This window comes from Macaca nemestrina, chromosome 1 (assembly GCF_043159975.1).
Source record: "Macaca nemestrina isolate mMacNem1 chromosome 1, mMacNem.hap1, whole genome shotgun sequence".
NCBI lineage: Eukaryota > Metazoa > Chordata > Mammalia > Primates > Cercopithecidae > Macaca > Macaca nemestrina.
Genome location: NC_092125.1, coordinates 180671937 through 180690641, shown reverse-complemented (window position 1 = coordinate 180690641; position 18705 = coordinate 180671937). Strand labels below are relative to the sequence as shown.

The 18705-nt window shown below is 43.5% G+C and overlaps 2 protein-coding genes and 1 pseudogene across 11 annotated transcripts in view; 1 reads left to right on the top strand and 2 right to left on the bottom strand.

Moving 5' to 3' along the window:
- LOC105495067 (enoyl-CoA hydratase domain containing 2) overlaps positions 1–9209 on the bottom strand; it is a 49748-nt gene extending 40539 nt beyond the window's left edge. For 2 of the 8 annotated variants that reach the window (XM_011764238.2, XM_071092898.1), the window contains exon 1: positions 8590–9001. In XM_011764238.2, coding sequence (XP_011762540.2) covers positions 8590–8733 — 144 coding nt within the window. In that variant the 5' untranslated portion in view covers positions 8734–9001. Of the gene's footprint in view, positions 1–8589; positions 9002–9108 lie in introns of those variants that run through there. The other 6 variants (XM_011764240.2, XM_071092901.1, XM_011764239.2 and 3 more) reach the window with 6 other exon arrangements.
- On the bottom strand, positions 6647–8583 carry LOC105495066 (ATP synthase subunit ATP5MJ, mitochondrial pseudogene; annotated as a pseudogene).
- LOC105495064 (sterol carrier protein 2) overlaps positions 9175–18705 on the top strand; it is a 125345-nt gene continuing 115814 nt past the window's right edge. For all 3 annotated transcript variants that reach the window (XM_011764232.3, XM_011764236.3, XM_011764231.3), the window contains exon 1: positions 9175–9297. In XM_011764232.3, coding sequence (XP_011762534.2) covers positions 9229–9297 — 69 coding nt within the window. In that variant the 5' untranslated portion in view covers positions 9175–9228. The remainder of the gene's footprint in view (positions 9298–18705) is intronic.

Genomic DNA, 18705 nt, shown 5'->3' with positions numbered 1-18705 from the left:
ATAATTGGGGTCTGTATCTGTCCTGGTCACTTCCAACTCTATGTCCCTGGGTCCAATGAATTAATTCAGATTATAGATCACCTGGCCATCCCTCCATATCTCTTTTCTGTAACCTATTGGACACAACTTCAATTCCTTCATTCCCTAAAGAATCAAGGACATGAGGCTGCATGTGATAAATTTTACAGAAAGGTTGGGGAGGAATTATGGGACCTTACCTCTCATACTTTTGTCAACCTTAAATAATAAGACTCAGAAATATTAAGTATTGAGTTTATTGGAGCACAAAGTTTGATAATAACACTCCAGGAAATACAGGCTGCAAAGGAATGGGGTCAGTGCTCCAAAATGGGGGAATTAAGGTTTTACTTATGTAGTGGAAGCAGGGAGGTTTAGCAGGGTTACAGTATTTTTCCATACAAGGCCAGTATGTATGTTACAGTAATTTGATTGCTTATAGCTTGCTATATTCCAAGGAAGAGTGCTTTAAGGTTCTGTGAGGAGGATCTGAGGGAGTCTCATCTTTGACACCACAAGGTTTTTCCTAATGATTTACAGGAAAAAAGCAGAAGTTGCAGTTGCATGCTGCAAGACTCAGGCCACATAGCCACACCTCTCTCAAGACTTGAAATAATTTAGAGTCCAACAGCTTTAGGTTTGAATTTATTTAATTTCGCACTTTAAAGAGGTTAATACAACCAGGTGCTGTGACTCACGTCTGTAATCCCAGCACTTTGTGAGACCAAGCTGGGAGGATGGCTTGAGCCCAAGAGTTTGAGATCAGCCTGGGCAATATAGTGAGACCTTGTCTTTACAAAAAAAATTTAAAAATTAGCCCAGCATGGCAGTGCACGCCTATAGTCCCAGCTGCTTGGGATGCTGAGATGGGAAGATCACTTGAATCTGGGAGGTCAGGGCTGCAGTGAGCCGAAATCATGCCACTGCACTCCAGCCTGGATGACAGAATGAGACCCTGTCTCAAAAAAATAAATAATATAAAATAAAAAGGTTAATGCTAACCTGTTACAGGCTGAATTGTGTCCCTCCCTGTCAACAAATTCATCATTGAAGTCCTAACCCCCAGTACATCCGAAGGTGACTATATTTGGAGGTGAGATCTTTAAAGAAGCAATTAAATAAAAATGAGATTATAAGGTTAGGCCCTAGTCCAGTATGACTGGTGTACCTAAAAGAAGAAAACACGCCGGGTGTGGTGGCTCACACCTGTAATCCCAGCACTTTGGGAGGCCGAGGCGGGTGGATCACGAGGTCAGGAGATCGAGACCATCCTGGCTAACATGGTGAAAACCCCGTCTCTACTAAAAATACAAAAAATTAGCCGGGCATGATGGCGGGCACCTGTAGTCCCAGCTACTCGGAAGGCTGAGGCAGGAGAATGGTGTGAACCCGGGAGGTGGAGCTTGCAGTGAGCTGAGATCACACCACTGCACTCCAGCCTGGGCGACAGAGTGAGACTCCGTCTCAAAAAAAAAAAAAAAGAAAAGAAAACGTTGGCTGGGCACGGTAGCTCATACTCATAATCTCAGCACTTTGGGAGGCTAAGGTGGGTGGATTACCTGAGGTCAGGAGTTCAAGACCAGCCTGGCCAACATGGTGAAACCCTGTTTCTACTAAAAATATAAAAATTAGCTGGGTGTGGTGGTGGGTGCCTGTAATCCCAGCTACTCAGGAGGCTGAGGCAGTATAATCGCTTGAACCTGGGAGGCAGAGGTTGCAATAAGCTGAGATTGCACCATTGCACTCCAGCCTGGGCAACAAGAGCAAAACTCCATCTCAAAGAAAAGAAGAGGAAGAGGAGGAGGAGGAGGAGGAGGAGGAGGAAGAAAACATTTGAGCATGGATAGGTACAGAGGGAGCATCATGTGAAGACAGAGAGAAGACAGTCATCCACAAGCCTACAGAGAGGCCTCAGATGAAACCAACATTGCCAACACCATGATTTTGGACATGTAGCCTCCAGAATTGTGAGAAAATAAATTTCTGTTGTTTAAGTCCCCCAGTTTATTGTATTTTGTTATGACAGCTTTAGAAAACTAATATGCTACCTGAAAGAAGTACTTCTCCTAAGAGGAAGTCTGGTGTCTGGTTTTTAAAACAAGAAAGTAAGTGAGGCACAGTAGCAGGCACCTGTAGTCCCACCTACTTGGGAGGCTGAGGTGGGAGGATTACTTGAGCCCAGGAGTTCAGGCCCAGTCTGGGCAACACAGAGAGACCCCAAATCTAAAGTAAAATAAAAGGCCAGGTTTGGTGGCTCAGGACTGTAATTCCAGCACTTTGGGAGGCTGAGGTGAGAGGGTGAGAGGATCGCTTGAACCCAGGAGTTTGAGACCAGCCTGAGCAACACAGCAAGACCTCATCTCTACCAAAAATTAAAAAAAAAAATTGGCCAGGTGTGGTGGCTCATGCCTGGAATCTCAGTACTTTGGGAGGCGGAGGCAAGCGGATCACTTGAGGTCAGGAGTTCAAGACCAGCCTGGCCAACATGGTGAAACCTCATCTCTACTAAAAAATACAAAAATTAGCTGGGCATGGTGGTGCATGCCTGTAATCCCAGCTACTCGGGAGGCTGAGGCAGGAGAATCGCTTGAACCAGGGAATCAGAGGTTGTAGTGAGCCAGGATCACCACTGCACTCCAGCTTGGCGACAGAGCAAGACCCCATCTCAAAAAAAAAAAAAAGGGTGGGGTGGGGTGGGGCTGGGCATGGCAGCAGGTGTCTGTAATCCAAGCTACTCGGAAGGTTGAGGCAGGAAGAGTTGCTTGAACCCCAGGAGGCGGAGGTTGCATTGAGCAGAGATCGTGCCACTTCACTACAGCCTGGGTGACAGAGTGAGACTCCATCTCAAACAACAACAACAACAACAAAAATTAGCCTGGCGTGGTGGTGGGCACCTGTAATCCCAGCTACTTGGGAGGCTAAGACAGGAGAATCGCTTGAACCCGGGAGGCGGAGGTTGCAGTGAGCTGAGATCATGCCACTGCACTCTATCCTGGGTGACAAAGTGAGACTCCATCTCAAAAATAAATAAATAAACAAATAAATAAACACTAGCCAGGCATGGTGGTTCATGCTTGTAGTCCCAGCTACTTGAGAGGTCGAGGCAGGAGAATCGCTTGAACCCAGGACTTTGAGTGAGCTACGATCACAGCACACACTCTAACCTGTACAACAGAGTGATACCCTTTCTCAAAAGTAAAAATAAATATTAAATAATAAAATAACATTAGGAGGCTGAGGTGGGAGGATTTCTTGAGGCTGGGAGTTTTGGGCCAGCCTGGGCAACAGAAATACCCCGTTTCTAAAAATAAATAATAATTAAATAAGATAACAAAGTTGCTCCTGCCTTCTTTTCTCTATAGCATTTTTGTTTCTGGGATTTCAAGGCAGCTTAGCAAGGGAGCAAGGGAAGTGGGACAAGAGTGGTACAATATGGCCACAGGGAATATCAATATTTTTTCTCCTTTTAACATTCTGCTGTTTTAAAATTTTTATTTATTTTGAGATAAGGTCTCACTTTGTTGCCCAGGCTGGAGTGCACTGGTGCAATCTCAACTCATTGAAGCCTCGACCTCCCAACCTCAAGTGATTCTCCCACCTCAGCCTCCTGAGTAGCTGGGACCATAGATACACGCCACCATGCTTTGCTTATTTATTTTTATTTTTTGTAGAGACCAGGTCTTGCTATGTTGCCCAGGCTAGTCTCGAACTCCTGCTCAAGTGATCCTCCTGCCTCGGACTCCCAAAGTGTTGGGATTACAGGTGTGAGCCACTGCACCTGGCCTAATCCTGCTGTTTTTAATGAGAAATATTCCTTCACTAATCTCTTCTGATCTAAAATCTGAATTTAAAAAAATTTATTGGCCAGGCATGGTAGCTCACGCCTGTAATCCCAGCACTTTGGGAGGCTGAAGTGGGCAGATCACCTGAGGTCAGGAGTTCGAGACAAGGCTGGCCAACATGACGAAACCCTGTCTCTATTAAACATACAAAAAAATTAGCTGGGCATGGTGGTGGGCACCTGTAATCCCAGTTACTTGGGAGGCTGAGGCAGGAGAATCGCTTAAACTCGGAAGGCACAGGTTCAGTGAGCCGAGATCGCGCCACTGCACTCCAGGCTGGGCAATGAGTGAAACTCCGTCTAAAAAAAGTTTTTTTCCTTAGTTTTAAACACAGTATATACAAAGCACTCTCACATTGCTGATGTGAATGTCTTTAAATGAAAAGCAACTGGTAATTTATATCAAAATTATAAATACACAAGCTCCTTGCCCCGGAAAGTCCAATTTTAGAAATTTAACCTATGGATAAATCCACACAGCTGTGAAATGACATGTGTTCATGGCTGTACATTGCAGCATTGTTTATAATAGCAAAAGATTGGAAGCATCTGTATTAGGCCATTTTTGCATTGCTATAATGAAATATCTGAGGTTGGGTAATTTTTAAAGAGGTTTAATGGGCTCATAGTTCTGCAAGCTTTACAGGAAACATGGTGCTAGCAGGTGCTTCTGCTGAGGCCTCAGGAAGCTTACAATCATGGCTGAAGGTGACAGGGATCCAGCATGTCACATGGAGAGAATAGGAACAAGAAAGTGAGGGGGGTGAGGTCCCAGTTTATCACCAAGGGGATGGCGTTAAACCATTCACAAAGGATCTGTTCCCATGATCCAATCACCTCCCAACAGGGCCCACCTCCAACATTGGGAATCATATTTCAACATGAGATTTGGAAGGGTCAAACATCCAAACTATATCACAGTCTTAATATCCATCAGTAGAGGGTTGGTTACATAAATTATGGGGCTGTGTGTAGTGGCTCACCCTATTATACCAGCACTTTGGAAGGCCAAGGCAGGTCGGTCACTGGAAGCCAGGAGTTTGAAACCAGCCCGGGAAACATAGCAAGCCCCTATCTCTACTTTAAAAAATAAAAAAAAATACATCAATAATCTGAATACTATGCAGCTATAACAAAACACAGGAAGCTCTTTATGCATTGATATGAAACCTTCAAAATCTATTGGTATATGAAAAAAGTCAAGATGCAGAATAGTGTGTAAAGAAAGCTAAAATTTGGCCGGGTCTGGTGGCTCATGCTCATGAACCTAGCACTTTGGGAGGCTGACGCAGGAGGACTGCTTGAGGCCAGGAGTTCAAGACCAATCTAGCTAATATAGCAAACCCCCACCTCTATTAAAAGAAATAATAAAGAAAATGAAAATTTGTGTTAACAAGGGAGATAACATTAGTATGCATGTGTATATTTGATTATATTTACATAAAACATCTTTGGAAGGATAGGGAAGAACTGAGAGGCCGGGAATAGCAGTAGGAGAGATAAGTTTTACAGTTTGACCTGTTACACTTTTTTGGATGCAGGATGTTGCTGTTGCTCAGATTGGAGCGCAGTGGCAGTATCTTGGCTCACTGCAGCCTCTGCCTCCCGGGCTTAGGTGATCCTCCCACCTCACCCTCCTGAGTAGCTGGGACCACAGGTACATGCCACAACATTGGCTAATTTTTGTATTTCTTGTAGAGATGGGGTTTTGCCATGTTGCCAAGGTTGGTCTCGAACTCCTGAGCTCAAGCAATTTGCCTGCCTTGGCCTTCCAAAATGCTGGGATTACAGGTGTGAACCACCATGCCTGGCCCCTTTTATACTTTTTGAATCTTGATTTTTGTTTTAAGTATAACTTACTCAAAATAAATAATGAAAATGAGAACAAAGTACAACGACAAAAATTAAAAACATGCCTTAGCAAAAATAAAAAACTAACATATACACAAAATCAAAACATACTAACTAGCCAGGCCCGGTGGCTCATGCCTGTAATTGGAGGCTGAGGTGGGTGGGTCACCTGAGGTCAGGAGTTCAAGACCAGCCTGGCCAACATGGTGAAATCCTATCTCCACTAAAAATACAAAAAATTAGCCAGGCATGGTGGCCTGCGCCTGTAATCCCAGCTACTCAGAAGGCTGAGGCACAAGAATCACTTGAACCCAGGAGGCAGAGGTTGTAGTGAGCCGCTGCACTCTGACCTCTGCACTCTGACCTCGGCAACAGAGTGAGATTGCCACTGCACTCTGACCTCGGCAACAGAGTGAGATTCTGTCTCAAAAAAACAAAAACAAAAACAAAAACAAACACAAAACAAAACATACAAACTATAGTTGGGTATAAGATTAAAAGAAAAACCCTCCCTCTTCCATATTCCATGCATTTATTTTATTCTATTTTATTGAGACAGGGTCTCACTCTGTTGCCCAGGTTGGAGTACAGTGGCGCAATCAGTTCACTACACTCTCAGACTCCTGGGCTCAGGGGATCCTCCTGTCTCAGTCTTCCAAGTACCTGGGACTACAGGTGTAGGCCACCACACTCGGCTCATTTTTAAATTTTTTTGTAGAGACAGAGGCCTCCCTATGTTGCCCAGGCTGGTCTCAAACTCCTGGCCTCAAGTGATCCTCCCACCTCAGCCTCCCAAAGTGCTGGGATTACAGGTGTGAGCCAGCATGCCTGGCCTCCACCCATTTAAAAAGATTTTTCTTCTTTTTCTTCTTTTTTTTAGAGATAGAGATGTTGCCCAGGTTGGTCTTGAACTCTTGGGCTCAATCAATCCTCCCATTTTGGCCTCCCAAAGTGCTGGGATTACAGGCATAAACCACTGTGCCTGGCTGCTTTTTGTCTTTTTGTTTTTACAGAAAAGGTTTTACTATGCTGTCCAGGCTGGAGTGCAGTGGTTATTCACAGGCATGATCATAGCTCACTGCAGCCTTGAACTCCTGGACTCAAGCAGCCTTTCTGCCTCAGCTTCCCAAGTAGATGGGACTACTGTCGCATACCACCACACCCAGCTTAAAAGGATATTTGATGTATTTTATCTAGCATTTCTGGGTGGGTTTTTTTTTTTTTTGGTACACTTATTCATGCCACAAAGTAAGTGGTACTTATACAAGTGTACAGTGATTTTTCAGGTTCCTTTCTAATATAGCTTGCTTAAATTCACAAGCCAACTAATGTTTCATTTCATGTGCACTCTAAGTGAAGCTGGTTAATGATGACCATAAGCAGGTGCAGAAGCTTTCAACATTTTACTTATTTTATCAGTACTCCTGATTTTATAAATGATGAGGCTCATCAACCCCATTCCCACTCAAATCTGACAAACTTGGGTATAAGAGGGCTTCACAGGCATCCAAACATTTTTAATAATGTTTTGAAGCATCTTGGTGTGGGACAAACAGCTCAGGCTACCCCAGAGCCCCACATCCAATGACTTAGAAAAGTCTGTGTTTTATAGTGGGAAATGTTTGGATTATTTAGTCCGCCACATTGGAAAGGGAAGTGTTTTTTCTCAATCTTTTTGGTATTAACAAATACCTTTTATATTACTATCTATCCCCTCTGCCCCTCTATGGACTCCTATTTTGAAAGCAATATCCAGTGGACCGCCAGCATTTGTTACCTAACAATCTTGACCTTAGGACTTGTTGTTCTATTAAGTTGGTAACTTTGTTTGATCCACGAATCATACTGCTGTCTTTATCAGCCCATCAGTTTCAAGAAACAACTGTACACCTCAGTGCCCTGACTTGTGTTTTTTTCTTTTTGTTGGTTTTGTTTGGTTTTTTAGAGACATGGTCTTGGTATGTTGCCCAGGCTGGAGTGCAGTGGCTATTCAGAGGTGTAATCACAGCACATTTGTAGCCTTGAATTCCCAGGCTCAAGTGATCCTTCCGCCGAAGCCACCTGAGCAGATGGGAGAGGCATGCATCACTAAGCCCAGCAGATTTTACTAAGTAGGTCTAGTCCTAGCTCAGTAGTTCTTTACTAAGCACAGAGCGGCTTCTTAGAATCTTCTACACTTGATCTTAGCCAAATAGCCAAGAAGCACTCTTTAGAATCTTCTAGGAGAGCCTTTCTACATGCTGATACTGCAAACCGAAAAGTATATGAAACATCTCAATTAATTTAGAAGTTAATTTTGCCAACTTTAAGGACGTACCCGGAGACAGGTCCATGCCTTTCTCTAAAGATGATTTTGAGGGCTTCAGTTTTTATAGATATTGGGGAAGGATGAATGAATTTTAAAAATATGTGGGTAGATAAGAGGCAAACGGTTGCGTTCTTCTGAGTCTTTGATCAGCCTTCACATGTGAGAGAGGGGTAGAGAAATAGTCACTTATGCATTCGTCTAGCTCAATGAATCTGCATTTTTACATAAGATAAACAGAGGGCCAGGAGCTGCGGCTCACGCCTGTAATCCCACCAGTTTTCGAGGCCGAGGTGGGCAGATCACCTGAGGTCAGGAGTTCCAGACCAGCCTGGCCAACATGGCAAAACCCCATCTCTACTAAAAACACAAAAATTAGCCAGGCATGAAGGCGTGCGCCTGTAATCCCAGATACTCGGGAGGTTGAGGCAGGAGGATTGCTTGAACTCGGGAGGTGGAGGCTGCAGTGAGCCGTGTTCGCGGCATTGCACTCCAGCCTGGGCGATAGAGCGAGACTCCGTCACAAACAAACAAACAAACAAACAAACAAACAAACATGGAAGGCTGTTTCTACCCGGTTTGCTGGAATAAAGTCTCTGTCTTCCAAATTCCTTTTCGGAGAACTTTTGTTCACGAGATTAAAAAAGGTCAGGCAGCTGCTTATGGAGCCTGTATTTTTTGATTTAGACATTGTATTCATGTGTGAGATCCTGCCCATCCCCGCTTTCTTGGTGTCTTGTTAGTTTAATTCATGAATTCACTCTCAACTGCCACCGCTAACAGGACACAGGCCAATTCCAACACGAACCCCAACGGCTCTCCTCAGGATCACCTTTCACCAGTCCGCTTTCCCGCCAATTCCTCCTCTCAGTCTTAGGCCCCACTGCAGGCCTACTCCTGCTCACCGTGCAGAACCTAAGCACAGGCTCAGAGATGGGGACGGGCTGACTCAGTCCCACGCCCAAGTCCGCAAATTAGTGCTGCTGCCGCCAAGGGTTACAGAACGCTCCCCACCCCACAGGACGCGCCCCGCCCCCGCTCCCCGCCCCGCCCCGCCCCGCCCCGCCCCGCCCCCACGCACGCGCACTCTCACCCGCCTGTGTTGCGGTCCGCGGCCCTGACTTCGGGGCCTCGGGGTGCTCCGGTGCAGTCTGCGCCTGTCAGTCCCGGCAGTCGTCCGCCGCGCCGGCCCCCGTCCCGCACTGGTGCAGCCATGTCCTCTTCACCGTGGGAGCCTGCGCCCCTGCGCCGGGTCTTCGTGGTGGGGGTTGGCATGACCAAGGTAAACCGAGCAGCGGCCCCGCTGGCCGGCTGAGGCTCGGGGGCGGTGGGTGCCGGGTTTCTCTGCCCCTCCGGTCTCCTAGCTTCGGCTGCTCCGCGCGTGGGGCATCAGCGTGGCGACTTGGTGGCTTGTAATATGCGGAATCTCTGGGGTCATAGCGTCTCGGGCTGGTTCCTGCGGCCTTCTGCTTCCTCCTTCCCTTTTCTTCTGCTCAGAGTTCATGAAGCAGCCCCGAGATAACCCAAGGATCTCACCTCTTTAGATTCTGAGCGGAGTCCCGAGGTGTGTAGGCTGGCTTGCCCCGGAGGGAGGCAGGTCGTGAATGCCGTCTGCTCGACCCTCCCAGGAACAGCCCCCACAGGAGCCCTCGTAGAGACAGCTCCAGATGCGGATGGCGAGGAGAAACGCTGCTGATGCCCAGCGCCTCGGCCAAGTGGCAGAGTCCGGCCTCCCTCTGTCCCTCCAGTGACTGCTTGGGACCCGGACGCCGCAGGCTCCCACGGCCGTTTTCCCCTCAGTGCCCACATGCTCTCTGAATGCCAAACTGCCTTTCGTTTCTCCCCCGACTCAGTTGTCTCATGCCTCTGTTGCTTCTGTTCTGTTTGTACCGTGTGTCTTCACCCGGTTAACTTTTGTGCATCCTGAAAGGATCCGTTCAGATGGGATCTTCTCCAGGACGCCTCGGATCCTCCTGACTTTCCCCTAGAGCCTTGCACTGTGCTTACCTCTGTCTTACACTTAACTCTACTTACGCTTACTAGGCAGTACCGAAGCTCTGTATGCGTCTGTGCGCCCCCTTAGCGTGGCAGCTCCTCTAGACTGGGTACCTGGCTTATTCGCTGCTGTGCCCCTCACCCTGATCGTTCCTGATGCCTGAAGACCCTCAGTGAATGTTAGTTGAACAATCCTAAATGGATATGCTTTGTGAAAGAGTTCTTAGGGAGAGTGCTATTTCTGAGAAAACAGTCCTAAAATGTTTATTATTTTACCAGTGGGCTGAGCGTATGCAATTCAGTCCAACATGTAAATAGGCTGGGAGCGGTGGCTCACGCCTGTAATCCCAGCACTTTGGGATGCCAAAGCGGGTGGATCACCTGAGGTCAAGAGTTTGATACCAGCCTGGCCAACATGGTGAAACCCCGTTTCTATTAAAAATACCAAAATTAGCTGGGCATGGTAGCACACGCCAGCTACTCAGGAGGCTGAGGTGGGAGGATTGCTTGAGCCTGGGAGATGGAGGTTTCAGTGAGCCGAGATCACGCAACTGCACCCCAGCCTGGGCCGTAGAGTCAGTCCTTGTCTCAACAAAAACCAAAAATATCCATGTAAATGGAAAAGTGGACCAATACCTTATGAAGCAGAAGGACATCATCCTAGTGTTTCACAGAAGGGGAGGCTTCTATCACAGGTGGACAGTAAGATCTTTCGAAGTAAGGTGTTAATGCAGTCAAATCTTCCTCTGGCTGCTGAATGTCTGATTATATGTGCTGTATGGAAAAGCACAGTTGTCTAAACCTTTGGGAAATAGATGTGTTCCTTTTTCCTCAAGTTGGGAGGTAGAGAGGTGGGGTAGGTGTTACAGTCCAGAGGGGAGGGGTGAGGAGTTTGGGTAGTGCCATTAATGATGTGCCTGTTTGGCCAGTGTACTTTCCTGTGGGTCTGGTCTTCTGGACCGTGGGGCAGAGGCTGATGGAGGAGGGAGAAATATTTACTAGACAACACTGTAACACTTTTTTTTTTTTGGAGACAGGGTTTTGCTCTGTCAACCAGATGGGAATGCAGTGGTGCAATCATAGCTCACTGCAGCCTTGAACTAGTGGACTCTAGCAATCCTCCCAAATAGCTAGGACTACAGGCGTGCTACCATACCCGGCTAATTAATTAATTTTTTTTTTTTTTTTTTTTTTGTAGAGACGGGTCTCACTACTTACTACTAGATGGGTCTCATTTCTACCATATATTACTGTTACAATTTATCATAATACTTTATTTTTATTTTTTGAGACAGAGTCTCACTCTGTCCTCTAGTCTGGAGTGCAGTGGGGCGATCTCAGATCACTGCACCCTCTGCCTCCCAGGTTCAAGTGGTTCTGCTCAGCCTCCCGAGTAGGTGGGATTACAGGTGTGTGCCATCACGTCTAGCTCCTGTTTGTATTTTTATTTATGTTATTTTTTGACACAGATTCTTCCTGTGTCAACCAGGATGGAGTGCAGTGGTGCGGTCTCAGCTCACTGTAACCTCTGCCTCCTGGGTTCAAGCAATTCTCGTGCCTCAGCCTTCTGACCAGCTGGGATTATAGGTGTGCGCTACCACACCTGGCTAATTTTTATATTTTTAGTAGAAACAGGGTTTCATCGTGTTTGCCAGGCTGGTCTTAAACTCCTGGCCTCAAGTGATTCCTCTGCTTCAGCCTCCCAAAATATTGGGATTACCAGCATGAGCCACGGTGCCCAGCCTAGGTAATACTTTAAAGTTCCATTGATAGATCTCAGCTGTTGGGGTTCCTCTGTTATGTTTCTCAATTTAAATAGCTGAATTTGACAATATGAAGTTCTCTTAACAAGGTTTTATTATTCACTGTAGGAAATGAGTTGGAATTCCTATGGTGGATATCAACAGGTTTTGTTTTTTTTTTGTTTTTTTGGTTTTTTTTTTTGAGACAGAGTCTCACTCTGTTGCCGAGGTTGGAGTGCAGGGGCGTGATCTCGGCTCACTGCAAGCTCGGCCTCCCGGGTTCACGCCATTCTCCTGCCTCAGCTTCCCGAGTAGCTGGGACTACAGGTGCCCGCCACCACCCCCAGCTAATTTTTTGTATTTTTTAGTAGAGACGGGGTTTCACCGTGTTAGCCAGGATGGTCTCAACCTGCAGACCTCGTGATCCACCCACCTTGGCCTCCCAAAGTGCTGGGATTACAGATGTGAGCCACCGTACCCGGCCGTCAGCAGGTTTTAACACAACTTAGTCATGGCTGCCATCTGACTGACAGCAAGCCACACCCTTTGCTTATGCTGCCTATCTCCAGATATACCCTCTTTTCATTTACTTAAATGCTATTTATCTTTCAAGAACTAGTCCAAGAACTAGACCTTCTTAAAACTTCCTCAGACTACTCCAGTACACCAGTCACCTTTTTTGAAATTCTAGTGCCCTTATAGTCAGAACATATAATTTAGCACTTCAGTTTTTTAGTACTTTTATGTATGGTAATTTCATGAAATAACATCTTACATCACAATCCAGTAAACACATACAAAACTTATTTATAACAACTGAAACAATTTGTTAAAGCAATGCTTATTGCATGTGATGAACTCTTGGTATCCCTAAGGTATATCTTAAAAAAAAAAAAAAATTTGCTTGGCTGGATGTGGTAGCTCATGCCTGAAATCTCAGCACTTTAGGAGGGCGAGGCGGGTGTCTCTCTTGAGCCCAGGATTTGAGAACAGCCTGGGCACTATTGGCAAAACCCCATCTCTACTAAAAATGCAAAAAATTAGGTGGGCTTAGTGGCATACATCTGTAGTCCCAACCACTCGGGAGGCTTAGGTGGGAGGATCACCTGAGCCTGGGAAGTCGAGGCTGCAGTGAGCCCTGTTTGAGCCACCACACTCCAGCCAGGGTAATGGGAGTGAGACTCTGTCTCAAAAAAAAAAAAAAAAAAAAAAAAAAAAAAGGGCTGCTCACAACCTACTAAATTGATTTGGTCATAATCTAATAAGTACAAATTTCAGTTTGAAAAATATTACGTTATTTTATTTAATTTTCAGCATGTAATGGATTTTTATATATCCATTCAATTATCTGACTCTAAGGCTCAGAGGGACTAAGTAATTTATTTTGGTGCAGCTTTTAAGTTTTGGAAATGCCTTACTTGAAATCTTTCCATATACGGTATACTTGAAATTCCAATATACGGTATACTTGAAATCTACCGTATATTACTGTTATAATTTATCATTGAGACATATATTCAGTAAATATTCTATGGGTTATATGCTAGAGATGCAAAAATGAGAAAAACAAAGTTCCTGTTTTAAAGGAATGTCTAATCTGGAGGAGAAAAGAATAAACAAGTAATTTAAATAAGATTATTTGAGATATTTGTTTAAACATGGCAGATTGAGAACATGAATTTATCTCTGTTGGTGCTTTCCATATCCCACTAAAGCAACAATAAGGAAAGAAAATGATGTTAATCCACAAGGGCAAAGTGAGTAGGAGAGGAAACAATGCTGAGAGATATCAGAAAATTTTTGGAAGATTTTAAGTTGGTGGAGAAGTGGTCATTGACTCAGAGCAGGGGGACCACTACCTAAGTTCCTGAAGAGGGGTTATACTGGTTGAGTCTCCCAGCAGAACTCCAGAAGGCCCAAAACTTGGATATACTAGGTGCCAGGTAGGGTGGGAAAGAAGAAAAAGACTATTCTAAGGAACAGTTAGGTCCCAATCTCTTTTACCACCAGGTGACTTTACCTTTTCTTAGCAGAGTATTGGAGACTTTTTCTCTGGGAAAACTGAACAGATGCAGAGGCTCTAGAATCATCTGAGCTGTTAGGCCCAAGTTGAAAAAAAGGGAATTAAATTGAATTCTGCATGCTAAAGGGTAGTACTTCCCAGCTGTGAGAAGCAACACTGGTAGTCACACATGTACTACTTTGCTGGCAGAGATTTGGAAAATTATTTGAAATGGCTCCAGAGAGAAGCCAGCTTGCTACTCCATCATCTTGTGGTGAAGATTAGCAGTTGATAAGCTTCATTCATGCAGAGAGCTTCCTTCAGGTGTTTAATTGTTTTAATTATGAACAAATAGCCAAGGATCACCAGACATTCAAGGAAAATTTCCAACAAGACAATGGTCAACCCCCCACTCAAAAACAGCAAAATACTAAGGAAAAAATTTGGAGGAGGGATCAGAAGACACTTAGGGAACAAAAGAAAACCTAAACTGTAACAACTTCAGGGAGATAAGTGAAAATATTACATCTCTGAAAAAAGAACTGAATGCTATTAAAAAAAAAAGATATAGGAAAGAGCTCTTAGGAAATTAAACATATTTTGACCAAAACAAAATATTCAATAGAAGATAACGTAAAGGAAATCTGGAAAATGGAGCAAGAACAAAGAAATGGGTATTAGGAGAGAAAATAAAATTAAATGATTAATAAAAAAGATCTAATGTCTAGTTAATGAGTTCTAGAAAAAGAACTGAGAACATAGAAAGTAGGAAATTATCAGAGAAATATGGAGAAGTTTCCAAACTGAATTTTTCAGTTTGAAGAGTCAATCCAATGAATAAAAAGAAAACTCGTATCAAGGCACATTATCATGAAATATCAGCATCATAGCATTAGATTTCTCAACAGAAACCTTGGAAGCTACAAATGACAGGATAATGCTTTCAAAATTCTTAAGTAAAATTTTTTATCCTAGTATTCTATTCCATAATAAATAATCCAAATTTGAGGGTAGAAAAAAAAGTTTTTAATGTAAGCACTAAAAAATTTACTTTTTACACGTCCCTACTCACAAAGCTAATTAGAGAATGAATGGGTCCACCAAAATGGAGTAATCCAAGGAAGAAGATACTAGATCCTGGAAACAGGGTAACATAGAATAGTGAGAAAAGCCCCAGGATGGCATCTGTGCAATGACTCAGTTTGGAATATGTTCTGGATGGTTCCAGGAGGGAGGTCTCTAGAAAAAAACATTTTGACCGTGTTTTAAGAGAGATTTTAGAGATGAGTATATTAGGGTTGGAGTTAGGCACATAAAAAGCAAATGAAATGAAATACATGAGTTATGCAAATTAAAATCAGTAATTATGTTACTGAGCATTAGCATTAGTATTGTTATGATATTATTATGTGTGTAACATAGTTTAAAATACATAAATAAATATAATTCTGCTTCATCCCCTGGTGCTTGAGAATTAAGATTCTTGGTGGAGAAGAAAAGAGATACAGATGTAATACAGAAGGGAATAGGTAGAAAATTCTATAATTCTGAATTTCTGAAGAAAAGAGATACAGATATTAAACAGAAGGGAATAGGTAAAAAAATTCTATAATTCTGAAAAAGTACTAGTGTAAACTTTAGTTTTTCATCTTTAAATATTAATATAAACTTTAATTAGCATTTCATCTTTAAATATTTTTCTGGCTCTGTCCACTGAAGAAGCTTAGAAATAATGACCAAATCTGTGACCTCCATACCATTGTGGTCTTTTTTTTTTTTTTTTTTTTTTGAGACGGAGTCTTGCTCTGTAGCCCGGGCTGGAGTGCAGTGGCCGGATCTCAGCTCACTGCAAGCTCCGCCTCCCGGGTTTAGGCCATTCTCCTGCCTCAGCCTCCCGAGTAGCTGGGACTACAGGCGCCAGCCACCTCGCCCGGCTAGTTTTTTGTATTTTTAGTAGAGACGGGGTTTCACGGTGTTAGCCAGGATGGTCTCGATCTCCTGACCTCGTGATCCGCCCGTCTCGGCCTCCCAAAGTGCTGGGATTACAGGCTTGAGCCACCGCGCCCGGCCACCATTGTGGTCTTAGTCTTTTTCTACTAGAAGAAATGGCTGGTTGCAGAAATTGCTGATTCCACATGGGGCAGGAAATGTACAACGTAAGTCTAGAATATTTTGTCACTCCTAATTGCAAAGAAGTTTTCAAAGCCTGTTTGAGTGATGCTGAAAAGATTCAGGAGCCAACCTGAAGTTCTCACTTACCAAAGTTGAGAAAATTTGAGCTTTAAAAAAGATAGTAATTGCAGTTGATTAAAACCCAGCAAGCTGGGCACAGTGGCTCATGCCTGTAATCCTAGCACTTTGGGAGGCCGAGGCGGGTGGATCGCTTAATTAAGCCCAGGAGTTTGAGACCAGCCTGGGCAATATGGCGAAACCTCGTCTCTACTAAAAAAAGAAAAAATCAAAAATTAAGAAAAAAATCAAACCCATCAAGTATGTTTAAACATGAGTTTGTGATAATATTTTAAAAAACTAATTATAGTCTTTGGAGGATAATAGGGAACCTACTCATGGTCTTGAAAATTTTTTGTTGTTTTTCCCGTATGAACTGTATCATTGGATAATTAAATAGTAGATGAGGAGTAGTGTCTTCTATCAAATGTATTTAAGTAATAACTGAAAAAGAAATGACAGAACATTACCATCATTTTTGACAGCTGCCAATGCATTGATCTAGCAGGGGTTCTCAAAATATGGTTTGTGGAGTCCTGGGGGGCAGTCTCTCAGACCATTTGAGGGGACCTGAAAGATCAAGACTATTCATAACAATACTAAGATATTATTTGTGATTTTCATTGTATGTTGACATTTACACTGATGGTGCAAAAGCAATGGTGGGTAACACTGTTGGCATCTTAGCATGAATCAAAGCAGTGGCACCAAACTGGTAGTCACTGTATTTGTTATGCACTTATGCATTCACAGGAAAAAAGAAAAGCACTAATTTTCACTTAAGACCTCAATGAAGCAGAAAACATTTGTTAATTTTATTGAATCTCAACCCTTAAGAGATGATTTGCATTGTGAGCTAAACCAACTACTTTTTTCACGAAACACGTTTTACTTGAGAGAACAAATGGCACACATGTGATGGTTAATTCATGCTTGAGTATTTTACAGACATTTTCTCAAAAATGAATGAAGTCAGCAGTCACTTCAAGGAAAACAACTAAAGTGTTTGCTTCTAATGAGAAAATTTGAGCTTTCAAGTGAAAATTAGAATTTTAGAAAACTTGTATCTGCTTGACAACTTCCTACTATTTAAAATTTATTATTATTTTTTAAACGGGATGGGTAATACTAACAAAGGTGAGTTTTTGGAATTATATAAAGTCAAAATTTGAAAGGGCCATATAACTCTTGAAGCCACTGTTTTTCCAGAAAACCAATGGATGATGTTCTGCATTCTTTAAATAATGATCCACTCATTTATGTATACATTGAAATACATGATTTTATTATACATTCAAATACATGATTTTATTATAACAGAGTATAAAAAGTTCATTGATACCATTTCAAATTCTACATTCCAACTAATCTTTAAGAAACCTTGGCCTGGGTGCAGTGGCTCACGCCTGTAATCCCAGCACTTTGAGAGGCCGAGGTGGGTGGATCACCTGAGGTTAGGAGTTTGAGACCAGCCTGGCTAATGTGGTAAAACTCTGTTTCTACTAAAAATACAAAAAATTAGCCAGGCGTGGTGGCGCGTGCCTATAATCCCAGCTACTCAGGAGGCTGAGGCAGGAGAATCACAGGAACCTGGGAGGCAGGGGTTGCAGTGATCCGAGATCGCGCCATTGTAGTCCAGTCTGGGCAACAAGAGAGAAACTCTGTCTCAAAAAAAAAAAAAAAAAAAAAAAAGGAGAAAGAAGAAAAAAAGAAACCTTTACTTGGCCGGGCGTGGTGGCTCATGCGTGTAATCCTAGCACTTTGAGAAGCCGAGGAGGGTGGATTACCTGAGGTCAGAAATTCAAGACCAGCCTGGTCAACATGGCAAAACCCCGAAACCCCGTTTTTATTAAAAATACAAAAAGTAGCCAGGCATGGTAGTAGACGCCTGTAATCCCAGCTACTTGAGAGGCTGAGGCAGGAGAATCACTTGAACCCAGGAGGTGGAGGTTGTATTGAGCTGAGATTGTGTCACAGCACTTCAGCCTCAGCCACAGTGCTAGCTAGACTCAGTCAAAAAAAAAAAAAAAAAAAAAAAAGAAACATCCTCTCTCAAGAAGAAAAAAGGAATGTCCATACTCAGTTGGGTCCAGTGACTCATGTCTGTAATCCCAGCAGCTGGGAGGCTGAGGTGGAAGACTCACTTGAGCCCAGGAGTTTGAGACCAGTCTGTGCAACGTGGCAAGACCCCGTCTCTACAAAAGATTAAAAAATCAGCTGGGTGCAATAGTGTATGCCTGTAGTCCCAGCTACCCAGGAGGCTGAGGCAGGAGGATTGCTCTAGCCTAGGAGTTGGAGGCTGCAGTGAGCTACATTCATGTCACTGTACTGCAGCCTGGGTGACAGAGCGAGACCCTATCTTAAAAAAAAAAAAAGAATATCCACAATTCTAACACTCTTCCCTTTTCCAACTACATATCTGTGTTAGGTCACATGGTATACTTCATAGACTTCAACTAAAACAACATAATGCTAAAATTCGAATGAAGAATCAGATATGAGAATTCAACTGTCTCCTGAATTAAAGAGAATTGCAGAAATGCAAAACAATGCCATTCTTCCCACTTTATTTTGGAAAATATAATTATTTTTCATAGAAATTATTTATGTTAACATGTAATGGATTTATTGTTTTTGATGAATTGGAAAATCTTTTAAAATGTCTTTAGTTTTGCCGGGCGCGGTGGCCCACGCCTGTAATCCCAGCACTTTGGGAGGCCGA